The 17,524-nt window shown below is 51.7% G+C and overlaps 1 protein-coding gene across 1 annotated transcript in view; it reads left to right on the plus strand.

The window, feature by feature from the left end:
- Positions 1-3,945, plus strand: part of LOC107121463 (1-phosphatidylinositol 4,5-bisphosphate phosphodiesterase delta-1-like) — a gene marked incomplete at its 5' end in the record, with an annotated part of 13,147 nt that extends 9,202 nt beyond the window's left edge. Inside the window, 2 exons of the mRNA XM_015424371.1 lie at positions 2,282-2,431; positions 3,549-3,945. Coding sequence (XP_015279857.1) covers positions 2,282-2,431; positions 3,549-3,637 — 239 coding nt within the window. The remainder of the gene's footprint in view (positions 1-2,281; positions 2,432-3,548) is intronic.
- Positions 3,946-17,524: the final 13,579 nt, after the last annotated feature.

Raw genomic sequence — 17,524 nt, forward strand, 5'->3', positions numbered from 1 at the left:
TGTTACCCCATGTCACCATTTCACCTTGTCTTCTTACAAAGCTGACCATAGGGTTGCCCAGAGGTCATTTCGGGGGGGATCGCGGGGGATCGCAGTTCCCCTGGGTGAGGTGCGGGGAGCGGGGCACACAACGAAGCCACACACCCTGCTTCCGGCCGCCCCACTTCCGGCCCTCATTCAGCCAGGAGGAGGCAGGAGAAGAGGGAGGGTAAGTTGCTTCCTCCCCGCCTCTCCCCACCCCTGCCTGCCTGGGGCCAGGGAGGGCCTTGGCGGGGCTTCCTCGCACTCCCGCCGGCCTTGCAGGTCCACCGCCGGGCCTTATGATGTCAGGGGGTGTGGCATATGCTAATGAGTTATGCTAATTAGTTCCCCTAGCTCTTTTTCTACGAAATGACCCCTGGGGTTGCCAGGTCCCTACCCACTGCAGGGCATGTGTGTGGGGGGGGTCGACGGCGCTCTAGCATTCGATTAAAAACTCTGTGGTTACCATAGAGTTTTTTCCCTCCGATGCTAGAGTGTCACCCCTGCAATGTGCCCTGCCGCGAGCCCAGAAGCACCTTAAAGACCAACAAAAGCTCATCCCCTGCCACAAATGTTGTTAGTCTTTAAGGTGCTCCTGATATGTTGCTCTTTTTCTACATGCCCATACACTGAGAATTTGACCAGTGCAGCAGCTAAGGTTACATTCCTATGTTCCCTTATGTGCAAGTAAATACCAGTGGGACTTCCTTCCGAGCACAGATCCAGGTGGGTAGCCGTGTTGGTCTGAAGCAGCAGAACAAAGATTGAGTCCAGCGGCACCTGAATTAGGGCTGCCAAATGTGGGCGGGGAATCCCCCGCTTTGAAGCCCTGATTTCCGACGCAGCGGAATCGGGGCCCGGGGGAACCCCACCCCCAGCGTGCGTGTCACCTGGAAGTGACGTAGGCACGCTAGGCACGCTGGGGGCGGGGCCACGGCCATACAAGGGAAAACATCACTTCCGGGTGATGCGCACGCAGCTCGTGCACCCCCGACGCCGGCCGGGAGCCCCCCGCTCCCGGCCGAGAAGGATTTGGCAACCCTAACCTGAATATATGTGTGTGTGTGTGTATCTCTTATATATAAAGCTCATTTCGTGTGAGTCCTGGAACACGCTCCCGCAGGTTTTGGCCAGGAGACCTGTCAATCACAAGGTCTCGCCATCCAATGATGGCTGCATTGGCAGGGTCTCGCCATCCATTGGTGACTGCGTGCCCATGTGTTGTCAACGTCCCGCCCACCTTCTGACAGAACTGCCGCCCAGCCTTTCCGCCTCAGCAAGCTGCGAGGCGGCAAAGGCGGCGCGTGCTCCAGCGGCCGAAAGGGCTTGCTCGACCGGCCTTCTCACCTCCTTTCCCCCTGCCCTGGCGGCTCTTCCGGCCTCTGCGGCGCACCGCCTGCTGCCCTGACGCCGGCCTCTGCTGCTTCGCCCGGACCCGCGCTCCTGCGCCCCTCCCTCACTCCGCCTCCGTCAGGGGCCGTGGGCCTGCTCTGGCGATGGTGCGGCCTCTAGGTGGCCCTTTTTCCCGCCACCGGGGACCGGCACACACCCCGCCCCACGCTCCTCCATGCCTCCAGGTGGGTCAGGGGCCGCAGGCTGCCTTGCACTCGGCCGGGGCTCCGGGAGGGGCCGAGCACGCCTCCTCCATGACACCACGCTCACCCAGGCCCTCTGCTAGAAGCTCGTTGCATTTCGGCCCACAACGGGCCTTCCTCCTAGTGTGTGTGTATGTGTGTGTGTGTGTGTGTGTGTGTGTATATATATATATATAAACTGTTAACGTCAGTTTCAATGTATCTGAGGAAGTTTGTGTGCACACAAAAGCTCGTACCGAATAAAACTCTGTTGGTCTTAAACGTGCCACTGGACTCGAACTTTGCTATTTTTCTTCTGAGCAGTTGTGTATGGGATTTCTGCCAGAGTCTGAGCTGGAAGTCCCTGGCTCAAATCTAGCTTCTACCAGGGTGAGCTTAAGTAAGCCTCCGTTTTCCGTGCTTCCTACGCACATCTGTGATTTGGGCATCCATACCTTGACCCATCTTTTGAAAAGCCTGCAGAATTATTGGTCTGGTGGGGTTAAAAAGGACCCTCTGATGACTCCAGAGCGCTTTTCCTTACATAGATGCGCTCATATGTTGGAACAGCAGTCTTCGCTTTTGGGACCGACGCGTGCATTTCCCCCCGCAGGCAGCTTGCATACCTCTGCATGGCCTTGTTTGGCCTTCTCACCTCCCCCGCCTTCCTCTCTCCCTCCATCCAGGTTTTAACCCATATTGGAACGAAACGTTTGAATTTGATATCGACGTTCCCAGACTCGCTCTCGTTCGTTTCATGGTGGAAGATTTCGACACGTCGACGAAAAACGATTTCATCGGGCAGTTCACGGCGCCTTTCCCGAGTCTAAAGCAAGGTAAGACTTTGCGGCCCGTTCCAGACAACAGCCCCATCTAGAAAGGAACAGGGGGGGCGGGGGGGCCCAGTTTCCATCATGACACCAAAAAATGCCTTCAAGCAGGAATCTCCTCAAAGCACCCTGGGCTGTAAAATCTGGTTCCTCCAACTTCTGATACTGGAGACAAACATCTTTTTTTCTGAATTAAACTTTCTCCAAACAGTAACTTTTGGATTATGTGAAGGTAAGAATTGACCTTGATGGCCCAAGCTAGCCCGACCTCATCAGATCTCCGAAGCTAAGCAGGGTTAGCCTGGGTTAGAACTTGGTTGGGAGACCACCAAGGAAGTCCAGGGTTGCAACGCAGAGGCAGGGAATGGCAAACCCACCTCTGAACATCTCTTGCCTTGAAAACCCTACGGGGTTTCCATAAGTCACCTGTGACTTGATGGCACTTTAGGCTTGCCAGACCCCCGGCCAAGGTGGGGGTTCCCTTGATTTCAGGGGAAGACCCACTCCCACTCATTATTGTGGCAGGAGCCAGTAAAACAGTACAATTCAACCTGGAAGTGATGTTGGCGTCAACCTGGAAGTGACATCACCACACTAGGCACATCGCCTGTCCGTGCTTTTGGCTGGAACTCTTTGGTACCCTTAGGGTTTTTTGGCCAAAATGCTAGAGTGTCGATATGTAAAGTGCCGGCATGATGACATCACTTCCACATGATGTCATTGTGGCATGCGCAGAAGAAGCTCCTGGGACAAACCCCGGCGCCCTCCACTGGAAGCCCGAGAACATCTGGCAACCAGTGTTCCCTCTAAGCTGAGTTAGTGTGAGCCAGCTCACAGTTTTTTTAGCCTCAGGCCCACACCTTTTTGTCCTAGCTCAGGAAGGGTGGCTCCAGAGCAAACTAATTTATGCAGGAGCCGAATCGCTCCTCACAACTTTAATGCCAGTCGCTCACAAAGTAGAATTCTTGCTCACAAAACTCCACAGCTTAGAGGGAACATTGCTGGCAACCCTTCGGCACTTTCCACCATCAGGCTGTAACTGGGCTCATGTCCATTCCCAGGGGGGAGCGTCACAGAAAGGATGCCGCAACTTGGTATTTCACACCTTTCTCTCTTTCTTAAGGCTACCGGCACATCCACCTCCTGACGAAGAACGGAGACCCGTATCCGTCCGCCACCATATTTGTGCGCATCAACATTCTGGACGCTTGACAGGAATGCAGCCATCTTCTCCGACCGCTCAAGGGTTCCAAACGAACCCGGGCTCCCACGCTGGAAGGAAAGGCTCCGAATCCCACCTCGCTTTTCAGTCCCTGCAAGAGCCGTAAACAACAGGATGGAACCTAAGCAGTCCAATTCCCCACCCTTAAATATGCAAACTTGACTTGCTGCGTTTAGGCCTGGCGAACTCTGCAAAAAAAACCCCTTCTTTAGAATAGTGAATTTCATTACGTGGGAGGCACCGTTTAAAAATATGCCTGCTCCCTTAATCCTGGCTGCTGTTTCCGGACAGATGAGAAAAGAGGGGTGACCACATCCAAGGGACTGCAATAAACTCAGTTCAGTGGCTGGTGCTTTTAGTCCTGCAAGTGCATTTGCTGGCTTGGTGTCGTGGTTAAATGCGTGGACTCTAATCTGGGAGAACCGGGTTTGATTCCCCACTCCTCCACTTGCAGCTGCTGGATGACCTCGGGCAAGCCGTAGTTCTGTCAGAGCTTTTCTCTCAAGGACAGTTCTGTCAAGAGCTCTCTCAGCCCCGCCTACCTCACCGGGTGTCTGTTGTGGGGAGGGGAAGGGAAAGGAGATTGGAAGCCGCTCTGAGACTCCTTCGGGTAGTAAAGGGTGGGGTATAAATCCAATCTCCTCCTCCTCCTCCTCCTCTTCTTGTTGTCTGAGTCCTTATTTAGGCTGTAGCCCTGGGACCCGGAATCTCCTGGGTAGCATTTGAAGTTTGAACTCTGAGGTCTCATCTGCTTGTTTCTCCTTCTCTGTCTTCACTGTGTAGCTGACGCTCTCTGCCTGCTTTGGGCTGTGGAACCAGGCACTAGGACTTTCTCATCTTAGTTTTCAGTTTTAAAAAAACACACCCAAGTTTCTAGTCCTTATGAGGGATAATTGAAGCGCAAAAGCGCGTGCCGAATGACCTGTGAGCCAGGATGTAGCTGGGTGATGCTATCCACGATTTTCTCTAATCCCGAGCGTGCGTATTCTGCACTAACGCAAAAACAATAATTCTGCACCAAGAAAATCTGGAGTGCATTAGCTGCATAGATCTTATTTTGCATATCAGTTTCTCCTTGACCTTCCAAGAGGCAAAAAGCGACACTGGAGGCCCCCCCCCCCACTAAGGGCCCTTAAGGTCTAGAAACATCTTTTTAAATTGAAAGTTTAAATTCATCAGGAAGCTGATTTCTGAAGCCAGAAGTACCTTCTGTGTTGGATCCATCGCTCCCTCAGTACGAAGCACTAACCGTCCCTGATCTTCCTGGCTCCCCGTACCCGGGCAACCATTTCTGACCTGGGGGGGCAGCCCCCCGTGGTAGTAATCACCATGCTGTGGGGGGAAAGAGGGCAAAGAAAATCACACCCTCCTGCCTCTTGGGGGAGCAGAGTTCTGCCGACTGAAGAGGAAGGAGGGAGTGACTTTGCACGTCCCTCCCTTCTTCTCACTGCATTCCACCTCGACCTAGGGAGTCTGTTACTCCACAAGGGGGCCACGCCCCCCCCAGGAATAACATTTCCTGGGCTTGGAAGCGGCTACTGTGGGAGGAGAAAGACAGGCAGATGGGAGATCCTGGTGTGGACCTCACAAGGCCCTTGTAGTGGCTGCGACCAGTGTTCCCTCTAAGCTGAGTCAGTGTGAGCCAGCTCACAGTTTTTTAGCCTCCGGCTCTCACAGATTTTTGTCTCAGCTCGGGAAGGACGGCTCCAGAGCAAACTGATCTATGCACTAGCCAAATCGCTCGCTCGCAACTCTAATGCCAGTAGCTCACCAGGTAGAATTTTTGCTCACAAGACTCCGCAGCTTAGAGGGAGCGTTGGCTGCGACCTTGTGTCTTTACGTCATCAGTCTGAAATAGGCAGAGATACGTACAACCTCGATTTTGTTACTGTGTGGGTTTTATTTTATTTTTAAAACTCCGTTCTCACCATTTCTCAAAGCAGCGTCGAAATCTGTGCTCAGCTGCAGTTTGCGGAGACAGAGGCTGCAGCATCTACTGGTGGACCACTTTGTGACCTGCCGGCTAGACACTTTTTTTTAACAAGCTGTAAATCTGTCTGTTCATTTATGTCCCTTCTAAAATTATTTGTAGGCAGAAGAAGAGAAGGGGCAGGGGAGACTCACAGTCATTCCCGTGTTTTCTTAGTGGCCTTAAACTATTTCCAGTTCAATTTAAAGATATGGAGGCCTTTTTTCCAATTGCTGTCCATAAAGATTTATCCTGATTTTTTCTTGTAAATCCTCCAATTTATAAGACTGCTGTAACATTCCAGTTTTTGAAACGACACAATTCTATGTTCTTCTCTTTTGGAGCCAGCTTGGTGTCGTGGTTAAGAGCGACAGACTCTAATATGGAGAACCAGGTTTGATTCCCCGCTCCTTCACATGCAGCCGGCTGGGTGACCTTGGGCCAGTCACAGTTCTCTCCGGACTGTCTCAGCCCCACCTACGCCACAGGGTATCTGTTGTGGGGAAAGGAAGGGAAGGTGATTGTAAGCCGCTCGGAGACTCCTTCAGGCAGTGAAGAACGGGGTATGAAACCAACTCTTCTTCAGTTAATTCCTAAGTACCACCCTCTTGAATTACTTTGCAACCATATTTAAGTTTTTCCGTGAAACATTAAGGACTAGAAACTTCCAGAGAAATGGTAAAACCACACTACTGGAGCCTTTGTCTTAGACCGCTACTGTATAAAACTTTACTTGAAGGACTTCTTCCGCTTGTACTCTTTACACGTGAAGCATGCTACCAAATGCACACGTGCAGGTTCAGGCGCCTTGACAGGTTCAGTCTCCCCCTGAAATCTTAAAATGTACTTCACTTTGGCGGGATCTGGCCTCTTTTGTGCTGTGTACAGGCCCGGAAACACTATTCAGGACACCGTTTTGAACCAAATGATCTTTTCAATGCCCGCTCAGCCATAGCAGGTGATTCTAAACTACAAGGACGTTTTGGGGGTTTTGCCGAGTGGTCCACTTAGTTTGTTGCTGGAGCTTCTCTTCGTCAGATCCATTCTCACCCAAACGGCTCCCGGAAACGTGCTTTCGTCTCAAGCGAGTTTCCTGACCCATCCTAAGATCACAGCAGGCGATCAGAGTGGGACGACCGATTTGGCGAAACTCGGGAGCGCTTGCGGCTCGACTAAAACAGCAGGGGCAGTCCCTCCTGCAGACAAGAGCTGCAGTTCCCCGTTGAAAGGGGTGGGCTCATGAGTTCGAATCGTACCAGCTTTCCCACGCCATCTCATCCAGTGCTCCCCTGGCAGAGCGTCCGTCTCGCCTGAACTCTGCCTAAAGACTCTGGCAATCTTTAAGCAGCGGCTGGACGAACCCTTGTCAGGGGTGTTCTAGGCTGATCCTGCATTGAGCAGGGGGTTGGACTAGATGGCCTTTGTGGCCCCTTCCAACTCTGGGATCCTATGATACCTGGCATAGCTTTTTATGGTGCTAAAAGGCGACTCCTCTTTTATAAGCAGGGAAAGCTAGCAGGACCCAGCCCAGTTCCGAACCAAGAGCTTCGAGCAAAGCCATACAGGCAAAGCACCTAAATCAGGCTCAAAGGCTGTAATCAAGTTGCCCAGTTTGGCATCCAGTTGCCGTTGACTTCTTTTACGTGTCCTGAGCTGGATGGCCCAATCTCACCAGATCTCAGGCGCTGTGCAATGTAGGCCCTGGTTGGTACTTGCACGAGAGATCACCAAGGAAGTCTAGGGCGGGGAAAGACGACGGCAAACCACCTCTGTCTGTCTCTCGCCTTGAAAACCCTACAGCAGTGGTGGCGAACCTTTTAGAGGCCGCGTGCCCAAACTGCGACCTGAAACCCACTTATTGATCGCAAAGTGCCAACACGGCCATTTAACCTGAATGCTGAGGTTTTACTTTAGAAAAAACAACTCATACATTAACTTCAGATGATCCAAACACAGTAAGGAAAGCAATCCCAAATGCTTTCATTGACTTAAAATTATTTGGCAGAGGATTCGACACTTTAATGATGGTCTGTGCCTGGCTGGGGCGATGGCACCCGTGCCCACAGAGAGGGCTCTGAGTGCCACCTCTGGCACCCGTGCCATAGGTTCGCCACCACTGGCCTACAGGGTCGCCGTAAGTCAGCTGCAACTGGATTGGACTTTCCGCCACTTAGTCACCCCCCTCCATAGTTAGCGCCAATTATCGCTCAGCGACTCGAGTTTGGTTTAGTACACGACAGCTACTTCCAGCACTTGTGTGTCCAAGGGGAGTCCTGTTCACCAGGGTTGGGACAGCCAACCAGCCGTGGTTCAGGATTCGAATCGGGTTTCTTTGTCTGACCGAGGGCTGTACACACCACAGTGCCTGCGTTTATCGCCTCAAACGATGCCTTCCTTCCTTTGATCTTATAAAGCTGTTTGTAAAACCTAGGGTTGCCAGCCTCCAGGTGGGGCCTGGAGATCCCCCGCTTTTAGAAGTGATCTCCCAGCTGACAGAGATCAGCTCCCCTGGACGAAATGGCTGCTTTGGAGGGTGGACTCTATTGACATTGTGCCATGCTGAGCCCCCTCCCCTCCCCAAGCCCCGCCCTCTCCCGGATCCACCCCCAAAGTCTCCAGGTGTTTTCCAACCCAGACCTGGCAACCCTAGTAAAACCTCCTGTGGGCAATGTTCCGAAACAAAAAATGTTGATGTATTTGAATCCGAGGTGTGTTGTAAAATCCATGATGTGCTTTCCTGTTTGTCTTTGTAAAAATGAAAACCGTTGCCTCCTTTTCTCAAGGTAGCCTTATTCTGTTTGTGTCCACGACAATCTTGGTGTGGTGAAAACCTTAAAAAATGCAATAGGTCTGTGGGGAGAGGGGGGGGAAATCAAATTTATATTTATACTGTACTGTTTTGTTTTTTAAAAAAATAGTCAGACAAAGCCATAGAAGTAGAGAAATGCTAGTGCAATAGGAATAATATATTTTTGTCATGATTCGAATTAAAAATACCAAAAAAAAATATCTATCTGCTGTGTCGTCTCCTTTCATTCTGCATCTGCCCTGCCAGTTCATGGAAGCGGATGGGTTGGGTGGGTTGTGGCCAGTGTTCTCTCTAAGTTGAGTTAGTGTGAGCTAGCTCACAGTTTTTTTTAGCCTCCGGCTCATACATTTCTGTCTTTGCTAAGGAAGGGTGGCTCCAGAGCAAACTGATTTATGCAGAAGCCAGATCGCTCGCTCACAACTTTAATGCTGGTAGGTCACAAAGTTGAATTTTTGCTCACGATACTCCACAGCTTAGAGGGAGCATTGGTTGTGGCAAGCGAGGAAATGGACTGAAGATTGTTTCGCCAGGTGCCGAAGTCCCAGCGCAAAACTATATGCCCAATACATCTGCAAAATCCCTGAAAGGGAGCCGGAACAGGGATGGCAAAGTAAAGATGGATTTGCTACATGACCCGGTCTTTCAACTGGAACAAAGTCCAATGCCAGGCATAGCGATACGCTACTGCATCGTATACTCACCTTTCCAAACAGCAGCATACATAGTTCTCCCCTTTGCATTTATTTTCACAGCAATCTTGTAAGGTAGGCTAAGCTGAGCCCGGGTGGCTGGCCCAAGTGGTGGGATTTGAACCCAGGTCTCACTGGTCCTAGCCTAACCACTACACCTCACTGGCTTTGAGCGGCCAGGTCTGTCTTCCGCTAACTGGACACTGCCTACTGTCGCAGAATTCGGGCCTGAAGGATTGAGCCTCAGTCCTCTGTTAATTTTATGTGACTTCAATTTCTATAGCAATGGGCCTCGATATAGTTGAATCTTTGGTTCTGTTTCCCAGGAGGCTTCAGGCCATGTGGCACAGGTAACCCTGTACATGACTTTTGCCTTCTGGGAATGTTTATACATTGCAGAAGTCAGGAGTCACGATTAAATTTTAAATCGATGGGAAAATAGTAAAAAGCCCAGTAGCACCTTTAAGACTAACAAACTTTATTGTAGTATAAGCTTTTGAGAAAGAAGAAGAAGAGGAGGAGGAGGAGGAGGAGGAGATTGGATTTATACCCCACCCTTCACTGCCCAAAGGAATCCCAGAGTAGTTTACAATCTCCTTTCTCCTCCCCTCCCCACAGCAGACACCCTGTGAAGTAGGTGGGGCTGAGAGAGCTCTTTCGAGGACTGCCCTTGAGAGAACAGCTCTGAAAGAACTTATGACTGACTCTAGGTCACACCAGCCGCTGTATATGGAGGAGTGGGGAAATCAAACCCGGTTCTCCCAGATTAGAGTCTGCGCTCCTAACCACTACACCAAACTGGCTCTCTTCGTCAGATGTGTTTCTCAAAAGCTGATGCTACAATAACGTTTGTTAGCCTTAAAGGTGCTACTGGGCTTTTTACTATTTTGCGGCAACAGACTAACACGGCTAACTCCTCTGGATAAATTGATAGAGTATCTGTAACTCACTTCCTTGACTATCTGAGTCAACCTAGCTTAAAACTGACTTTCCTGACCCCAGAGTTAGAAAGAAAGGGCTGACTTTGTTGTGTACGCCAGAGATGTATGTCAGAAGTTTGTCCCAGAGTTAAGATTGACAGTTACATTAGCTCCTATGGTTGGGAAAGGGCACTTCATGTCTGAATTTAGTTTTGTTCCTCGCTGTTCTGGCCAACCACACTCCATTATAGGCTTTGACAGAGCAACCGAGGATATCCTTTATAGAACTTCAAGGGCACTATTTATATATTGGGGGTTGTGTTGAAATATTCTGTGTAGAATATTGAAATGCTACAAAAGCAGGGGTCATTTCCTGCAGGAGCGCACAGGAGCGGAGCTCCGGCAGTAAAGAGCCCAGGGGGCGGGCACATGCAACAAGCCCCACTCCCCCCTGCTCCCAACAGCCCTCAGCCAGAGCAAGAAGCAGCCAGGTAAATTGCAGAGCCCCCCCCCCCGGCCCAAAAAAACGCAGGGACATCAGGTACAAGCTCTCCCTCCTCTGTGAGGGCAGATCTGCATGTGTCCCCCCCCCCCAATAGCTAGCAATCCAAAACAATCCAGTGGAGCCTGAGCGGTGGGTGTTGCCTTCTGGCACACTTCCAGTGATGTCAGGGGGCGTGGCATATGCAAACGAGTTATGCGAATGAGTTATGCTAATGAGCTCCTGTACCTCTTTTTCTACGAAATGACCCCTGTGTTTTCTGACTTAAGGGTGTGTAATAGAATAAAGTTAGTTTTGGTTTAGAACAACCGTCTCTCTCTCTCTCTCTCTCTCCCTTGATGCAGCTGGGAAGCCAGCTTTTCTCCCTCCCCAAATGAACACAGTGGGAATAGGAGTGATGCAGCAGCTGGACAAACCCTTGTCAGGGGTGCTCTAGACTGATCCTGCATTGAGCAGGGGGTTGGACTAGATGTCCTCTATGGCCCCCTTCAAACTCTGTGATTCTATGAAAAGGTTCCTGCACCCTTAATCTCCCCAACACCTACATTGTCAGCTCAAAAGTAGGGTGAGAAAACACACACCTCTGGGCATCCCTTTCTTCACAACCTTCCTTCAGCCAGCAGAAACCCACCAACTCAGATCCTGCAACCTTGCTCAGCAAAGCCTGGGGACATCCTCTGATACAAGAGACCTGGGGGAGCCTCTGCTTGGCACGCAGAAGGTCCCAGGTTCAATCCCCGGCATCTCCAGTTAAAAGGACCAGGCAGGAGGTGATGGGAAAGACCTCCGCCTGAGACCCTGGAGAACGCTGCCAGTCTGAGTAGGCAATACTGACTTTTGATGGACCCAGCATCTGACTCAGTAGAAGGCAGCTTCTTGTGTTAGGAGAGATGCTCTGGCTCAGTGGAAGAGCCTCTGCCTGGCACGCAGAAGGTCCCAGGTTCAATCCCTGGCATCTCCAGTTAAAAGGACCAGGCAGGAGGTGATGGGAAAGACCTCCGCCTGAGACCCTGGAGAACGCTGCCAGTCTGAGTAGGCAATACTGACCTTGATGGACCAAGGGCCTGATTCAGTACAGAGCAGCTTCCTGTATGTTCGTGTCCTCATGTGTTCATGTGCGCGGAATGGTAGGATGCTCACCATTCTTTTTGAAGGGGCGCAATTGTCTTTTGAACACCACTGGAGAATGCTCTCTCCCATTCCTTAAGTCATCTTCATCGAGAGAGAGACGGTACGATTCTCTACAAGTCCCGTTTGTTCAAATCATATCTATTTTATTCATATTATACATACTAGGATACTAAAAATTGTTAAAAAAAAAAAGTCGAAAAGTTAGAAGAACTCTGCAGGGAAGAGTGGGGAAGGTAGTCCAAGAGAGAGATGGGGTAGGAGGCAGCCGGTCAAGATGGAGGCAGAGAAAGTTCCCAGGAGGACCCTGGTTTCACTTGCGCTTTCCGGAATGAAGATCAGAGGCCACCGCCGGTCACTGTGATTGGTTTATTTGGAATCACGGGACGGGTGTGAAACGAACAGAGCAAAATGGGCAAAAGGAGCCCACGAGACGTTGCGGTCTCTCTGGTCCTTGGGAGTTATTTTGGAATCTGCATTGAGGAACTTTTTTCTGGTGGCACTTGCAACCGATGCTCCCTCTAAGCGGTGAAGTCCTGTGAGCAAAGATTCTACTTTCTGAGCCGCTGGCATTCAAGTTGTGGGCAGGCGATTTGGCTGCTGCATAAATCAGTTTGCTCTGGAGCCCTCCTTCCTGGGCTGAGGCAAAAATGCGTGAGACGGAGGCTCAAAAACTGTGAGCCAGCTCACACTAACTCAGCTTAGAGGGAACACTGCTTGCAACTCCGGACCGTTACACAATCCAGGGTCCACTGGAAGGCAGAACACGGTAAAGCTACAAACCAATTTTGGGTCACCCCCACCTGGCCCTCATTGTGTCAAGGAGTACCTGGATCCGGGGCGCAACAAACTTGATTACAACCCCGAAGCAAACTCCTCTCTTTTCTTGAGGCATCCGCATCAGACCTTGTATTTTGGGGATCTTCATCCAGGGCACGTTGGGTGGGACACTCTAGCATTTGGGCAAAAAGAAAACCTCTATGGTCATCAGAGTTTTTGCCCAGATGCTTAGAGCATCCTCTGCGTGATGTGCCCGGCGAGATGATGTCACCTCTGGGTGACGTAATCGTGCTGGGCATGTCATGTGGGGCAGGGCTCTTTGGGGGCGGGGCTCCCCCGCTGGCCGGCGGCAGATTGGCCCCCCCAAAATGGGGGACCCCCCTCCCCCATTGGGGGGATGACAACCCTACCACTAGAATCCCTTTCTCACAATACAAGAACTCCTTGTGGGCACTCTATGAAATTGCCGAGCAGTCGGGTTAGAACGGATAAAAGGAAGTCCACCCAAAGGGTGATTAACACATGGAATTCACTGCCACAGGAGGTGGTGGAGGCTACAAGCATAGACAGCTTCAAGATGGAATTAGATAAGCATATGGAGCAGAGGTCCATCAGTGGCTATTAGCCACAAGGTATAGATAGGGACTCTGGGGCAAGTGATGCTCTGTCATCTTGGTGCTTGGGGGGGGGTCAACAGTGAAATGGCTTCTAATGTCCTGGCCCCACTGGTGGACCTCCTGATGGCACTGGTATTTCTGGCCACTGTGGGATACAGAGTGTTGGACTGGATGGGCCTTTGGCCTGATCCAACATTGGCGTCTCTTATGTTCTTATGTAATCCCCTTCCTAACATGGCTACCAACCTGAGTCACCATCCAGAGACGGAATTCCTCCAAGATAACTACTTCCTACTTAAGGCTTGCAACCTTCAGGAGGGGTCTTAGGCTTACCAACCTTCAGGTGGGGCCTGGAGACCTCCTGGAATTCTGATCTCCAGACAACATAAACCACTTTATTTATTTAAAACATACATTCCATCTCTCCTGGAAGGCGGACTACCTGGCATTGTGTTCCTCCAAGGTCTCGCCGCTCCCTCCCAGGCTGCGCCTTCAGATCTCCAGGCATGTCTGAACCTGGGGGTTTGCAACCCTACGGGACGTGGAGACTTCCTGGAATCACCGCCGGTCTCCAGATGACAGGCGTCTAGCGTTGCCAACCTCCAGGTGGTGGCTGGAGACAACCTGGGATTATGACTGACCTCCAGGCGATAGAGATCAGTTCGCCTGGAGAAAATGGCCGATTTACGGCATCGCACCCCACTCAAGTCCCTCGCTTCCCCAGGCTCCACCCCCCAAATCTCCAGGTATTTTCCACCCCGGAGATGGCATCCCTACTGAGATCAGTTCACCTGGCCGCTTCGGAGGGTGGACTCAGTGGCATCCTACCCCACTGAAGTCCCAGCCTTCCCCCTCCTCCCAGGCTGTACCCCCCCAAATCTCCAGGAATGTCTCAGCCTGGAGATGGCAACCCCATCCTTTCTTTTCACTGCCTACTACTGATTGACTCTAATGGAGCTTTTAAGGCCTCTCTAGCCAGGTCATGTGACGTCTCGGTTGGTCGGCTGGCTCCCTTTCCAAGTCACATGATCCCCCAGAAGACGCAGCTGTCCACATGACTGTGTCGCACGCACATCGGAATGAAAGAGACTCTGGGCGATTTCTCACTAGAGCTGCCTCGCAGCGCAGCGCCGTTTGCCCCGACACAAACATGTCAATTTCACACCCGAGGCTGCGGGGCTGCATTTGACCTGCGGCTTCACCTGATTTCCTCCGCAGTTTCATGATCCTCACTGCGGAGGAAATCGGGTGAAGCCGCGAGTCAAAATGCAGCCCCGGAGCTTCGGGAGTGAAATTGACATGTTTGTGTCGGGGCAAACGGCAGCTGGGCAGCTCTAGTGAGAAATCGCCCAAAGTCACCTAGGCCTGCCCAGCAGAGACAAATTTACTTCTAGAGCACACACACTGGTTTCTTCCCTTCCGGGATCAGACAAGTAAAGGATCGCGGCCCCTTCTGAAGAGGAACCGGGCCATGGTCTCCTGTAAGCTGTGCCTCACCTCAGCGGCTTTAAACCCAAAATGAACCAGCTGCCTCAATCTAACAGTACCAATAACTGGGAATGTGGAATTTGCTGCCAGAGGATGTAGTGATGACCGCAGGGCATAAACAGCTTTAAAAGTGGGTTAGAGAGATCCATGGAGGATAAGTCTATCAGTGGCTACTCGCCATGGCGAATGACTGAGGGGAACCTCCATGTTCAGAGGCACTCTACTGCTGAATCCCAGAGCCACGAGGCAACACCAGGGGGAGGCCTCGGCCTCTATGCCCTGTTGGCTGTCCAGAGGAACTGGCTGGCCACTGTGTGAGACAGGATGCTGGACTAGGTGGACCACTGGTCGGATCCAGCAGGGCTCTTCTTACAAAGGCCTTGGCCTCTCTGCCCTGTTGTTGGCCCTCCAGAGGAACTGGTTGGCCACTGTGTGAGACAGGGTGCTGGAATAGATGGACCATCGGTCTGATCCAGCAGGGCTTTTCTGGATGTTCTTATCAGGGGAAGGCCTCGGCCTCTCTGCACTGTTGTTTGCCCTTCACAGGAACTGGTTGGCCACTGTGTGAGACGGGATGCTGGACTAGATGGACCCTCACTGGTCTGATCCTGCAGGGCTCTTCTTATGAAGGCCTCAGCCTCTCTGCTCTGTTGTTGGCTGTCCAGAGGAACTGGTTGGTCACTGTGTGAGACAGGAGGCTGGACTAGATGGACCACTGGTCTGATCCAGCAGGGCTCTTCTTATGAAGGCCTCAGCATCTCTGTTGTTGGCTGTCCAGAGGAACTGGTTGGCCACTGTGTGAGATGGGATGCTGGACTAGATGGACTACTGGTCTGATCCAGCAGGATTCTTCTGATGTTCTGATCAGGGGAAGGCCTCGGCCTTTGTGCCCTGCTGTTGGCCCTCCAGAGGAACTGGTTGGTCACTGTGTAAGACAGGATGCTGGACTAGATGGACCACTGGTTGGATCCAGCAGGGCTCTTCTTACGAAGGCCTTGGCCTCTGTGCCCTATAGTTGGCCTTTTAGAGGAACTGGTTGGCCACTGTGTGAGACAGGACGTTAGGCTAGATGGACCTCTGGTCTGATCCAGCAGGGCTCTTCTGATGTTCTTATGCTCTTAATGTTATGGAGAAAGACTGTAGCTGAGAAAATAGAACAATGTTATCTAAACAGATTTGAATTAGGGAGATTCATACTTCTTGCCCCAGTATGGAGCTAGATTGAGAAATGGAGGGGGGGGGGACATGGCCTCTCAGGATTAATTACTTAATTATCGTATGGCAGCGTGTGTAGTATAGCCAGGAGGTCCAAAGACTGTCTGGCAGCCTTAAGTTCTAGCTCTTTTAGTGGTGAGCTAGACTTATTTTTTTATGCTGTGAGAGCTCTGGGAGAACTTGTGACTGACCCAAGGTCACCCAGCTGGCTGCATGTGGAGGAGTGGGAAATCGAACCCGGTCCTCCAGATCAGAGTCCGCTGCTCTTAGCCACTACACCAAACTGGCTCTCGCCTCTCAGGATGTGCAAGCGGAAGGGGAGAGACCCTGCAGGAAAGATGCAAAACACCCCCTCCCTTCCTAGCGTTGCCAACTCTGGCTTGGGATATTCCTGGAGGTCTGAGGGTGGAGTTTGGGAAAGGTGCAGTTTGGAGAGGGAAGAGAGGAGCCTCCGTGAGATAGAAGGCCACTGAGTCCCATCCTGCCGTTTTCTCCCGCAGAACTCGTGTCTGTGGCCTGGAGGGTTGCCAGCCTCCAGGTGGGACCTGGAGATCTCCCAATGTTACCAGTGATCTCCGGGTGACAAAGATCAGCTGCCCTGGAGGAAACGGCTGCCTTGGAGGGCGGACTCTATGGTGTTACACCCTGCTGAGGATCTCCCCGAGCCCCAACCAGGCTCTACCCCCCCGCCCAAAAAAAAATCTCCAGGTATTTCCCAACTCAGAGCCAGCAACCCTTTTAAAGGACTCGGCCATTCCCTCCCAGGCAGCCAGAGGGAAGGCATGGAGTAGGGGTCACTGGGGGTGTGTGGGGGGGGAGGTATTTGTGAATGTCCTGAATTTTGAAGGGGGGTTGGGCTAGATGACCTTGGAGGTCCCTTCCAGCTCTATGATTCTATGATCCTCTTGCCTGCAGGACTGAATTAGGGATTTCTGTTCCCTTCCCAAACTGCTAGAGGGTCCAGCGTTCGCCCCAGGGCCCTACCCACAAGCCGTTCGCTGCAAGGGTTGCCAACCTCCAGGCGGTGGCTGGAGACCTCCTGCGGTCAGAACTGATCTCCAACTGAGATCAGTCCCCCTGGAGAAAACGGGTACTTTCGAAGGTGGGCTCTACGGCATTCTACCCCACTGAAGTCCCTCCCCTCCAAAACCCCGCCCTCCTCAGGCTCCGCCCCCAAAATCTCCAGGTACTTCCCAACCCGGAGATGGCAACCCGATCCACCACCCTCCAACACACAATACTGTGTGCAATTCTGTGTGCAGTTCTGGTCACCACACCTTAAAAGGGATATTATAGCTTTGGAAAAAGTGCAGAAAAGGGCAACTCGAATGATAAAGGGGTTGGAACACTTTCCCTATGAGGAAAGGTTAAAGAGTTTGGGGCTCTTTAGCTTGGAGAAACGACGGCCGAGGGTTGACATGATCGAGGTTTATAAGATGATGCATGGGAAAGAGCAGGTAGAGAAAGAGGAACTTTTTCCCCTTTCTCACAATACAAGGACTCGTGGGCACTCCATGAAATTGCTGAGCGGTCGGGTTAGAACGGATAAAAGGAAGTACTTCTTCACCCAAAGAGTGATTCACACATGGAATTCACTGCCACAGGAAGTGGTGGTGGCTACAAGCATGGACGGCTTCAAAAGGGAATTAGATAAGCATATGGAGCAGAGGTCCATCAGTGGCTATTAGCCACAAGGTATAGATAGGGGCTCTGGGGCAAGTGATGCTCTGTCATCTTGGTGCTTGGGGGGGGGGGTAAAC

The sequence above is a fragment of the Gekko japonicus genome, unplaced genomic scaffold (genome assembly GCF_001447785.1).
Source record: "Gekko japonicus isolate JY-2015 unplaced genomic scaffold, Gekko_japonicus_V1.1 scaffold4942, whole genome shotgun sequence".
In the NCBI taxonomy this organism is placed as follows: domain Eukaryota; kingdom Metazoa; phylum Chordata; class Lepidosauria; order Squamata; family Gekkonidae; genus Gekko; species Gekko japonicus.